The sequence below is a fragment of the Neophocaena asiaeorientalis genome, unplaced genomic scaffold (genome assembly GCF_003031525.2).
Source record: "Neophocaena asiaeorientalis asiaeorientalis breed wild unplaced genomic scaffold, Neophocaena_asiaeorientalis_V1.1 scaffold43, whole genome shotgun sequence".
NCBI lineage: Eukaryota > Metazoa > Chordata > Mammalia > Artiodactyla > Phocoenidae > Neophocaena > Neophocaena asiaeorientalis.
The window spans coordinates 5,861,909-5,874,991 of record NW_020173674.1 but is presented as its reverse complement, the minus strand read 5'-3'; the positions used below and the strand labels follow the sequence as shown (position 1 = coordinate 5,874,991).

General features: G+C 37.3%; 1 protein-coding gene across 5 annotated transcripts in view; it reads left to right on the top strand.

Moving 5' to 3' along the window:
• Positions 1 to 13,083, top strand: part of TOP6BL (TOP6B like initiator of meiotic double strand breaks) — an 83,062-nt gene that overhangs the window by 29,936 nt on the left and 40,043 nt on the right. For all 5 annotated transcript variants that reach the window (XM_024749159.1, XM_024749158.1, XM_024749160.1 and 2 more), the window contains exon 4: positions 7,357 to 7,466. In XM_024749159.1, the coding sequence (XP_024604927.1) occupies positions 7,357 to 7,466 (110 nt within the window). The remainder of the gene's footprint in view (positions 1 to 7,356; positions 7,467 to 13,083) is intronic.

The following is a 13,083-nucleotide window of genomic DNA, read 5'->3' as shown; positions in this document are numbered from 1 at the left end:
CATAGTGTGTGTGTGTGTGTGTGTGTGTTTCTATTTCTACTTAGGAAAAAACTAGAGTTATTGTATCTCATTTTAACTTGCATATAATACAGTGAAATGACTGTCTTATGTTTATTGATTTATTTCTTTGTTGAATGTTTGTTCACATTCTTTGCTCACTTTCCCCTTTAGGATCTTAGTGCTTTTCTATTTTATACAAAGTTCTATACTTTGTATAGTAAGTATAGTAAACCTCTTTGTCATTGTTGGCAATTATTCTCTTAGTTTTTTGTTTGTGCAGTATTTTAATTTTGAGTGAGTTAAAAAAAATTTTTTTTTAGAATTTTATTTATTTTTTTATACAGCAGTGACAGTTTTACGTCTTCTTTTCCAATCTGAATTCCTTTTATTTCTTTTTCTTCTCTGATTGCCATGGCTAGGACTTCCAAAACTATGTTGAAAAGTAGTGGTGAGTGTGGACATCCTTGTCTTGTTCCTGCTCTTAGAGGAAGTGCTTTCAGTTTTTCACCATTGCAAATGATGTTTGCTGTGGGTTTTTCTTCTAGGTCTTTGTTAAACATTTATTGCATCTTCTTGATGTTTTTCTCCATTCTTTTCCCAAGGTCCTAGATCATCTTTACTATTATTATTCTGAATTCTTTTTCTGGGAGGTTTCCTATCTCCACTTCATTTAGTTGTTTTTCTGGGGTTTTATCTCGTTCCTTCATCTGGTACATAGCCCTCTGCCTTTTCATCTTGTCTATCTTTCTGTGAATGTGGTTTTTGTTCCACAGGCTTCAGGATTGTAGTTTTTCTTGCTTCTGCTGTCTGCCCTCTGGTGGATGAGGCTATCTAAGAGGCTTGTGCAAGTTTCCTGATGGGAGGGACTGGTGGTGGGTAGAGCTGGGTGTTGGTCTGGTGGGCAGAGCTCAGTAAAACGTTAATCCGCTTGTCTGCTGATGGGTGGGGCTGGGTTCCCTCCCTGTTGGTTGTTTGGCCTGAGGTGACCCAACACTGGAGCCTACCCGGGCTCTTTGTTGGGGCTAATGGCAGACTCTGGGAGGGCTCACACCAAGGAGTACCTCCCAGAACCGCTTCCAGTGTCCTTGTCCTCACAGTGAGCCACAGCCATCCCCCGCCTCTGCAGGAGACCCTCCAACACCAGCAGGTAGGTCTGGTTCAGTCTCCCGTGGAGTCACTGCTCCTTCCCCTGGGTCCTGATGTGCACATTACTTTGTGTGTGCCCTCCAAGAGTGGAGTCTCTGTTTCCCCCAGTCCTGTTGAAGTCCTGCAATCAAATCCCGCTAGCCTTCAAAGTCTGATTCTCTAGGAATTCCTCCTCCCGTTGCTGGACCCCCAGGTTGGGAAGCCTGACATGGGCTCAGAACCTTCACTCCAGTTTGTGCGTCACCCACCCAGCAGTTATGGGATTTGATTGTATTGTGATTGCGCCCCTCCTACCGTCTCACTGCAGCTTCTCCTTTGTCTTTGGATGTGGGGTATCTTTTTTGGTGAGTTTCAGTATCTTCCTGTCGATGGTTGTTCAGCAGTTAGTTGTGATTCCTGTGCTCTCGCAAGAGGGAGTGAGCGCATGTCCTTCTACTCCACCATCTTGAACCAATATAAAATTTTTTTCTTCTTTTAGCTTATGTATATCGTTGGAAATAGATTAAACTACTTATGATCAGACTTGTTACAAAGAATTCCCCCTTAGCATACTTGATAATTGGCAATCTTCATAAACGCAGATTCTACATAGGTTAAGTCTGAAAGTTTTTAAAGTTGAGGTATAATTGACATGTAACATTATATTAATTTCAGGTATACAACATAATGATTCAATATTTGTGTATATTGCAGAATGATCACCACAATTAGTCTAATTAACATCTGTCATCATATATACTTACAATTTTTTTTCTTGTTGAGAACTCTTGAGATCTACTCTTTTAGCAACTTGCAAATATGTGATACAAAAAAGGTAGTTGCCGTGCTGTACATTATACTCCCGTGACTTATTTATTTTATAACTAAATCCTTTGACATAATCTCATTGGCCTTTGATTACTTCCTTGCTTTCTGGCCCAACAAGATACCCATCTCATCTTGTACAGTTCTACTTTAGGCCCAGAATCAGCCATTTCTCCTTTTTAGTGAGCACTGGTATTTAGAGAACACATTCTGAGTACCAGGAGTGTTTGTTGCTTCTTAGTTTTTAATTACCATTTTAACAGGTGTGAGGTGGTATCTCATTGTGGTTTTGATTTGCATCTCCCTGATGATTAGTGATGTTGAGCATTTTTTCATGTACCTGTCCATCATCTGTATGCCTTTTTATGGAAAATGCCTATTCGGATCCTCTGCCTAATTTTTAATTGGGTTGTTTGTTTGCTATTGAGTTGTATGATTTCTTTATATTTTTTGGTTATTAGTTCCTTACCAGATATATGATTTGCAGATTTTTTCTTCCTTTTCATTTTGTTGATGGTTTCATTTGCTGTGAAGAAGCTTTTTAGTTTGATGTAGGTTCCACTTATTTATTTTTACTTTTGTTACCTTTGCTTTCAGTGTCAAGTTAAAAATATCATCACCAAACCCCATGTCAAGGAGGTTACCACTTATGTTTTCTTCTAGGAGTTTTATGGTTTCAGGTCTTATAGTCAAGTTTTTAATCTATTTTGAGTTAATTTTTGTGTATGGTGTAGGATAGTGTTCTAGTTTCATCCTTTTGCAGAGTATTTACATTTTTAATTTGAAAATAATTTTTGATTTATAGAAGAGTTGTAAAAACAGTACACAGAGTTCTTATATACTGTCCACCCAGATTCCTCTGCAGTAAATATTTTAACATCTGTAACATCTGTAACAGGCTTGGTTTTTATTGATTGCTTTTTTATATGAGTTATATTTTCCTTTTTCTTTGCATGTATATTAAATATTTATTTTCTACTGGATAATGTGATCTATATTCTGTTCTACCTCTGAAGAGTGTTGATTTTTGTTCTAGCAGACAGTTCTAGCAAGCTAATCACCCTAACCTTGTGTAGGCTTTTAAAATACATTTTGAAGGGTAGATCTATAGAAAGCCAAGTCATTTTCAAACCCCTCTAACTTGATACCACATAACCTCCAACTGTATCTTCTCTGTGAATCTTGTTGAGACTTGGTTTTAGGCTTTTTTAGGGTGGATCAGACCTTCTTCTTGAATGTGTTTTTTACTACTAAAATATTACCTTTTTGCCATCTCAGCTGGACACCATCAGTTTTATCAAGTTCTCTCCATTCTGGCTGGGCCTGAAGGCCAACATTTCCCACCATTGCTTCACCACTAATTTCTTGTTCCATTTTCAACTCCATTGCAACTGCTCTCTGGGAAATCTTATATAGTCTCACCGCTGTATGCATAGCCCAGCCCTTGGCCAAAGGCTCATGGGGAACTTCCATACAGACTTTTGGTACCCACTTCTGCACAGTTCCCTCCTCTCCAGTGCCCTGCCTTGCAGATTCCAGGTACTTTCACAACCCTGAGCTCTATTCGCTGTCTCCTCAGCTTAATGGAACCACTGTGCTCTGCTTGGGCTCCAGCTCTGTCCTCCATGGGCAGGAAAATTTCCCCAGGCAGACATCCAGGGCAATCATAGGGTCATGTCATGAGTTTCCCTTCTCTCAGGGATCACAGCTTGTGCTATTTATTGCTCAATGCCTGAAAATAATTGCCTAGTATATTTTATCCAGTTTTATAGTAGTTTTTGGTGGGAGGGCTTATTTGGTACCAGTTATTTCATCACTGCAAAAAGGAGAAGTCCCAATATATGGTTTTGATGTATGTTCACATTGCCACAAGATTGAAATTTTTCTATCTACTTTTTCTTTAACAGTTGAAGAGCTATGTCAATAAGTAGTTTGATATTGATATTATATCATTCTTTCCCCCTTATCTCCACCCCATCTCAGCAAAAAGGTGCAAATGTAAACTCATTTTCAAAGATCATGCTGGTTTATTTAGTAGTTCTTTCAGCAAGGCCTTAAGGAATATAAACATATTAAGTTTCTCATTCTTTAATGGTAGTTTGGTTCTCTTAAAAGTCCAGAGACAAAGTGAATTTTCTTCAGATCTTTGAAGATAGTACTCAGTTATCCTCTGGCATCTAGCATTGTTGATGAGAAGTCTAACTCATGTTTCTTTTGGCTAATTTGATTCTCTTTTGTAGCTTTTAGGGTTTTCTCTTTATCCTTGTTATTCTGGGTTTCATTGTGGTGTGTTTAGCTGTGTGGCTCAGTCATTTTTTATTATGAGTTTTTTTAATTTTAATTTTTTTAGTGTTTTTGTCTTTTAGAAATCTGTTCTTAATGTCTTTTATCTTTTCCTTCTTTTAATTGATATATAATTCACATGTCATAAAATATACCATTTTAAAGCATATAATTCAGTGGTTTTAAGTATATTCACAAAGTTGTACAACTATCATCGCTATTTATAACATTACATTTTCATCACCCACAAAAGAAACCCTGTACCCATTAGCAGTCACTCCCCTTACCCCTACCCCCTGTCCTTTGGCAAACACTAATCTACTTTCTGTCTTTATGGATTTGCCTGTTCTAGACATTTCATATAAACAAAATAATACACTATGTGGCCTTTTGTGTCTGGCTTCTTTCACTAAGCATAATGTTTCCAAGATTCATTTATGTTAGTATGTAGCATGTAACAGTACTTCATTCCTTTCTCTGGCTGAATAATATTCCATATTTTGTTAATCTGTTCATCATTTGTTGGACATTTGGGTTGTTTCCACTTTTTCCTACTATGAATCATGCTTCTATGGACATTCAAGTACTACTTTTTCTTTTAAATATGCTCTTTTACAGTGTCTAATCTACCATCCATAGGGTTTTCATTTCAAACACTGTATCTTCAATCTCTAAGATTTCTAATAGGGTTTTTGGCTGTTACTTTCTGTTTAATTGATGGCAGTGTATTCTTGTTTCATGGCTTCTTTTTATATTTGAGGGTATAAAATACAGAGCACTTATTTTTAAAGTTCTTTTCAGATTGTTTTATTAACTCTATTTCCTCAGGTATACATTTTGTTGGTTGATATGTGTCCTATCTTTCATGGTATTGGTCTTCACTGGTTGGTAATTTTTAGTTAAGAGCTAATTGTCCATGACCCTTTTGTCCTGAACACATCCTGCATTGACAGCCTTCCAGTAGGAGGTTCTCTGGGTTGCTGAGCCATAATCTGCAGGACACGTATCTTGGATTAAACTTTGCTTGAGTGGAAAGATAAAAGGCTCTTGTATCTTAATAGAATATATAGTTCTGAGTCTTATCCGTACTTATATTACATGGCTCTAAGGCCCTCATCCTGCATCACTGATGCTGCTACTAGCATCACTTGGCTTTTAACCAACCCTCAGGTAGGCAGGTGGCATCCCTTTGGCTTTTGTTCATGTTTTGGTCCCTTGCTTATACCTCCTATGTGTGGCCTCTGTGGCTCTTGCTCTTAAACCTGTTGGTGTTGCAGTATTAGCTCCATTGTTTTTTCCATTCCATGACTCAAACATGGGGCATCTTTGGTCCTTACTTACCATTGTGGATTCTCTCTCTCTTTTTCCTTTCTGAAGATTAGGGAAGAATACCTCTCTATTTCTGGTCTATAAATATTTCTCTCTTCTTTTTTTCTCACTATGACTATGTTTTGTTTTGTTTTAATTTTTATTCATTCATTTATTTATTTATTTGGCTGTGTCATGCGGCATGTGGGATACTAGTTCCCCGACCAGGGATCAAACCCGCACCTCCTCCATTGGAAACGTGGAGTCTTAACCACTGGACCACAAGGGAAGTCCCTATGACTATGTTTTATTAAAATTTAAAAATACTTGTTTTATCATTTTATGTGTTTGAATGGGAAGATGAAATTTCAACATATGCTTCACTTATCTTGAAACAGAAGGCTTTTTATTTAGTTCTACTGTTTTACCTTTTCACATTTAACTCTAGTCAATCCATCTGGATTTGTTTTTGTGTGTGTGTGTGTGTATGGAGTGAGTTAATTGAAATTAATTTCCCCCAAATAACTACTCATTTAAAAAAATCATTATTAAGATTTCTAGAGAATTCCAAGTTATTGACAAACCTTTTTCTCATGTATCTACATGTTCTCCCTATTTTTCACTGTATTACTACTTTATAGGATTGAGGAACAATTTTTTCTTATTTCACAGAAAGGTAATTGAATTACAGAAAAAGGGGGTCACCCTAGGTCAGAAAGTCTGTCAGTGGTAAATCTGAAGATTGATGTAAGTCATCCTGGTTTAGTGCCAACTTCATTAAACTTCAGTGTAGCATAACCTTGCTGCCATATTATCTCAAGCTTTGTGACTGAATTATATTTGAAAAACAAACTAATGGCAAGAAGAATATTACCCATTAAGATTGATATCTAGAACTTGACCTTCTTTGAGATGGTTAAAGCTTTATTAGATAGATATATGGTATGAATGTTTTAGAAGAAAGCTGTGGTATTATTTTAGGATATATGTTATTGTTATTAAAATTTTTAAGTTGAATTCTTTTATAATATCAACATTGTCAACTTCATTTATAAGGTAGAACGTTCAGAGACTGAGATATATATTTTTATTCATATTTAGTTCTCCATTCTAATACTACTATAGAGGGGAAATAAGGGATGGCATTTTATAAAATGGGAGATTTGGGATTTTTTCCCTTTATAATATTAGTGCCAGGGTACAGAAAGAAAGAAGGATGGTGCATACTTTGAGGTTCTATTTGTTGATGATGATCCAGGACTCACTGATGCTTTGTGTAAAGAGTTCTGAATCAACATATGTAAATATACGAAGTGGTTAATTGACAATTAAATTAGCAAGAGTTTGCTTCTCTTGGGTAAAAAAAGGCATTAGGCATTAGGTAAATGCCTGAGAGGGTCATTCTTGAATTTTTCTGTTTTAAGTTCTGAATTAGCTCACTTACTGGATTTGTGTTATTAAGTAATGAATTGATTTATTTAAAAATATAAGAATATCAGTTAGAGCTATCAACTCTGAAGATTTGTGGCATTGGATATGTCCTTGTGGAAATTAAGTGAAAATACAAATTGATTTAACAAATTTTCAATTTGTGTAAAATTGAAAACATGTGATTAAATGTCTTATCCCCATAAAGTAATTCTAAATGTTTAAGCAATTTGCTGATGCATAGCCATCTCCAGTCATATTTAAAATTTTGCAGATAATCTTTTCATCAGGGAAGAGACTTCTTGGCTTATCAGTTTAATAACTCCAGAAACTCTGGTGCTTATGCAAACTGCTTGTTCTATTCTGCCACCATCTCTTCTCACACAGAAATACAGTCTATACTGCCTGGACTCTCTGCAGAGCTGAGCTGGACTTCAGAGGAAACCAGTTATTCTCAGGACGTGTCAGGGGTAGCACCCTTCCAGATGATTTTTGAGGCAAGTTTTGCTGTGGTTCTATAAATTAATGATGTTTTGATTCTTATTTTTCTACAAATGTAATAACAGGAAAGAAAAGCCTAGGTCTGTTATAGTTCAAAGTTGAAAAGAAATAAGGCATTGGTCGCCAAACTTCCGTGTGCCGATTTTAAATCACCTGGGAGGGAGCTTTCAAAATAGTGATGTTTGTGTCCCACTTCAAGAGGTTGTGATTTAATTGGTCTAGGGTGCTGGATTAGTCTGCTTAGGCTGCCATTAAAAAAAAAATGCCACAGGTTGGGTGGCGTAAACAACAGAAACTTATTTTCTCATACTTCTGGAAGCTAGAAGTCCAAGATCAAGATACCTTGTCACTGTTCACATGACCTTTCCTCTGTATGTATGTGGAGAGAGAGCCTTCTGGTGTCTTTTCCTCTTCTTACAAGGACACCAGTCCTATCAGATTAGGGCGCCCCCCTTATGACCTCATTTAACCTTAATGACATTCTTAAGGCCCTGTCTCCAAATATAGTCACATGGAGGCTAGGGCTGCAACAGATGAATTTTGGGGGACACAATCCAGTCCGTAAGATGTGTGGCCTGGGCTTTGGGATATTTTTAAAATCCCAGATGATTCCTAATGTGCAGGTAAATTTGAGAACCACTGAAGTAAACCATTATTTGAATTTGGATCTCCTGAAAAAGAAAATAAAAATGGATTCCCAGTGCAGATCCTATTTAGATACATTTTTATTAGGTTGGTTTAAAGATTTTTATTGATTTTTTTGTAGCCCAGATTTATGAGAGTGACAATTGAGTTCTTCATTCCCTTTAACAATTCTCGGATCCCCTATCTTGCTTCCTTTGAACTGGTAGAGACAAAGAATTAGAGTACTTTAAATGTTCTCCCAAAAAGCACTTGGGAGGCCTTTCTCCATGTTGGAACAATTATATCCTTCTTCTAAAAGGAAATGACTATGGTATCGGGACAAAAGATGTCCGTGGCTGTGCCATATCTTGTTTAGGGGAACGAAGGGTAAACAATCTGGAGCAATTAATGGTTAGTCAGCTCTAAAACTATTAATGTCAAGTAGCAATAAAAAAGCTGATTTCAGTGAGCCAAGGAAAGCAGTTCTAGAAAAGGAAATCATGTGTTTTAGCCAGTCTGAACAAACAATGGTAATTCTTATACCTAACGTATATATTATTTAAGCCTCCTGACAACTCTATGAAATGGATAGGACAAGGATTATCATCACCCCATTTTACAGATACAAGAAAACTGAAATTCAGAGAATTTGACTGACTTTCCCAAGGTCATACCAAAGTTAAGGACAGAATTAGAATCTGAATCAAAGTCTTACTCATATTGATCAGTGCTGTTTCAATATTCATTCCTTTACTCAGAAACCTGTATTTGTTCACGACAGCTTCACTGTGCTAGACAGAGTCCCAAGACATGTCACTTGATCCCAAGGAACTTGGAATCTAAAGGAAAAGATAGATAAGTAAACAACTAATTACAATGCAGTGTAATATATATCAGGATACAGGTATGCACTGATGCTGAGGTAGCTTAGAGGAACGATACCTAACCCAATGGGAAGTTGTCAAGGTCTAGAGGTCTTTGATGAGACTGAAAAACAGATTTTCTGGGTATAAGAAGTTCAGAGACTTGAAAGAACAAAAATTTATCATCAGAGTGATAAAGTTTCTTTCTTTTTTTGTTTTGTTTTTCCTTATTGCAAGAGCAGTGTTTCCCTCAGGAAAATCAAAGTGTGCATTTAGAGTACAGATAATTGACTTAATCAAGGTAGCCACTATTAACATCTTGGCGCATATTTTTTCACATAAGAGTGGGACATTTTAGTTTAAGCCTTCCAGAGCAATACAGTTCCAATCTATGGCCGTGGAAGTAGGTGGCTGGAAATGAGTGGAGGTCAAGGTTGTTGGAGTTGAGGAGGTCAGAGAATTATGAGACCAAATTGTTGCTTAGACTGGTCATCTGTTTGTATGTGGAAGTCAGCCAAGATGATGGCAGGACAGAGGATGATGGCAGTGCAGAGGAGAACTGTGAGCTTAGTGCCCAGTAATCAGTTGGTGATAGGTGGGGTGAGGTAAGAGCAGTATAACCTAAGAGGAGCAAGGATTTCCTGAAAGTATTTGCTCTGTTACATCTCATTGTCTCTGATACTGTGCAGCTATTTAAAATATTTTTAAAATTTATTTATTTATTCTTTATTTTTGGTTGCGTTGAGTCTTTGTTACTGCGTGTGGGCTTTCTCTAGTTGCTGGAGCGGGGGCTACTCTTTGTTGCGGTGCACAGGCTTCTCATTGCATTGGCTTCTCTTGTTGCAGAGCATGGGCTCTAGGCGCATGGGCTTCAGTAGTTGTGGTTTTTGGGCTCAGTAGTTGTGGCGCACGGGCTTAGTTTCTCCGCGGCATGTGGAATCTTCCCGGACCAGGGCTCGACCCATGTCCCCTGCATTGGCAGGCAGATTCTTAACCACTGCGCCACCAGGGAAGTCCCTATTTAAAAGATTTTTGAATGAAGAGAATGAGAAGAGAAAAAGGGGAGGTTGTGAAAGATTTCATCATACACGTATATCTCAACTGGGAAGAAGGGTCAAGTGGCAAGGTTTATAGCAAAGGCTAGTGAATGGAGACCTCCATGAAAAAGCGGTAATAAATGATCCACTGCTTTGGGCATGTGAGGAGAGCTAATTCCAGGGAAGACTGAGGAAAACTTCATTTAAGAGAGATGCTGGTTTTGTGTTTATGCTCAGTCAGTCCTGCATCTTGGAGTCCATTAGGCTAGATAACATGTCTTTCCAAAAGCAATTTGATTTTGCAAGATCTTCTTGATGAATTTATCCATTTTTGTATTTATTTTTGCCATGATACAAAATGATAAAATGGGTAGAGATATACATACATACATACAAACCTATCTATCTATCTTTGCATTTCTCTATTTCTCTATTATCTATCATCTATCTACTTACCTATTTAAGCAAAGAGAGAGAGAGACAGAGACACTGACTTTCTTTTAGAAAGTCATATAGAATCATTAATCATTAGAGAAATTAAAAAAAAAAAAAAAAAAAGAAAGTCATATAGAGCCCATAACCACATAAGTTCATATTTGAAAATATAAAACAGCTCCCATATTGTATCATATGATTAGACTTGTATTTAAAGGCTGAAACATGTGATTCAATGGTAGTTTCCGCTGCCCAGGGCTGGCAGCATATGTTTTTTCCTAACAACATGTAAGTAAATTCACTGCTTCTGAAGGTGTGTCAGGCCTGGGGTACTGGGTTTCTAACACCCAACTGTAAAAGGCTGTAAAAGACTGTGTAGTGTCTCTTTCTTTCTTTCTTCCTTCCTTCCTTCCTTCCTTCCTTCCTTCCTTCCTTCCTTCCTTCTTTCTTTCTTTTTCTTTCTTTCTTTCTTTCTTTCTTTCTTTCTTTCTTTCTTTCTTTCTTTCTTTCTTTCTTTCTTTCCTTCTTTCTTTCTTTCTCTCTCTCTCTCTTTCTCTCTCTCTCTCTCAATAATTTATGAGTAGATCTTAAAAGGAGCTATTTGCTTTGTGTTAAGTATCTTCCACTGACCTGACATTATGTCACTTTATCTTCTCAGTCTGGATTAGATGCCAATTGTTCTTGTGTATTTCTTTAGCATCTCTTATATATTTAAATCATAAAGCTTCTTCACATTGTCATATAAATTATTTATTTTGTCTTTCTCTTCTTCTTAAGTGTAAACTCTTCAAATTCAGAGATTGTTTTATTTATCTCTGTAAGCCTAAGTACATGATAAGCTACATTAAGTGTTTTATCAGTGAATAAATACACATACATATTCAGTAGTCATGTTTAAGCATTGCCCATCAGGCTCCATAAAAAATAATGATAGATTACGTAGTATCTGATTCAGATAGCTATGTGTACAGAAAATGAACATTCTTGGAAAGGCAGCATTTCATAGTGAAATGTGGGCTCTGGAGTCAGATCTAGGTTTGAATCCCAGTTCTGCCACTTAATTAGCTATGTGTGACCTTGGACAAATTAATTCGCTTATTTAGTCATTATCCTCATCCATAAAGTGGGGGTATTTCCTACTTGTATATAAACTGCTTGGCATGTAGCAGGTGTTCAGTAAATGGTAGTTCCCATCCTTACTAATTGTAGACCCTCTCTGGTAGCTGCTCAAGGAACTTTCACTTACTTGGTTGCCTTACTGCTAGATATAATTAAGCCCTTTCTGTGATATACCCTATAATCACTAAAGCTACAAAAGTTTGAAACTGTTCCAAGAAGTTGTTTTGGAAGTGTTAAGTATAGGAAATGCTTTCAAGAGACCATTGCTTTTCTACTATTTGAACATTTTATAATAAAAAATTTTAAAAGAAGGATGTGACTATGGTATGTATGCTGCAATTACTGTTTAATTACTGCTGTTTACATGTGTGAATAATCCTAGATTTGTTTCCAGAATTTTTTAATAATCCCCATCCACTTTTCTAATACTTTCAAATATTTTTATAATAGTTTTTCTAATTATCCCCACCCATTGCACAGTTCTTTTTTTTTTTTTTAAACGACAGTAATCATTTATTATGTCTCACAATTTCTGTGGGTCAGGAATTGGGGTGCTAAATTTTGGTTCAGGGTCTCCCATAAAGTTGCAGGCAGATGTCAGCTGGGGCTGCCATTGCACAGTTCTTGATCTCTTTTTCAGTGTACTTATAAAGAGTATTATATTTCTTTTTATTTTTTAAATTTTTATTTATTTATATTGTGGTATGCGGGCCTCTCACTGTTGTGGCCTCTCCCATTGCGGAGCACAGGCTCCGGACGCGCAGGCTCAGCAGCCATGGCTCACGGGCCCAGCCGCTCCGCGGCATGTGGGATCCTCCCGGACCGGGGCACGAACCCGTGTCTCCTGCATCGGCAGGCGGACTCTCAACTACTGCGCCACCAGGGAAGCCCATAAAGAGTATTATTCTTCATTAGATATTTACATGTTTCTTCTTTATTGTGTTATGAGATTTTTGGGGTCTGGGACCTTTTTTCTCCTTTAATATACACCTAGTACATGGCTCTGTATTTTCTGAGCCATTAATAAGAACTTACTGGTTGGACTTCCCTGCTGGTGCAGTGGTTAAGAATCCGCCTGCCAGTGCAGGGAACACAGGTTTGAGCCCTCATCTGGGAAGATCCCACATGCTGCAGAGCAACTAAGCCCGTGCGGCACAACTACTGAGCCTGCACACCTAGAGCCTGTGCTCCTCAACAAGAGAAGCCACCACAATAAGAAGCCCGTGCACCCCAATGAAGAGGAGACCCCGCTTGCTGCAACTAGAGAAAGCCCGCGCGCAGCAGTGAAGACCCAACGCAGCCAAAAATAAAAAATTATATAAATAAATAAATTTATTAAAAAAAGAAAAGAAAAAGAACTTACTTACTGATTTCTGACTCTATTTCTTCTTCATTGACTTCTCCATTTTTTCGGAAACGCATTTTAACTTCGGTTTTAGGGACACTATATTAAATATAGTATAGGAAAGTGGTTAATACTAAAGCTTTGGAGCCAGATCAGGCACACCTTGGCAAAGTTGTTTAACCTCTTTGAA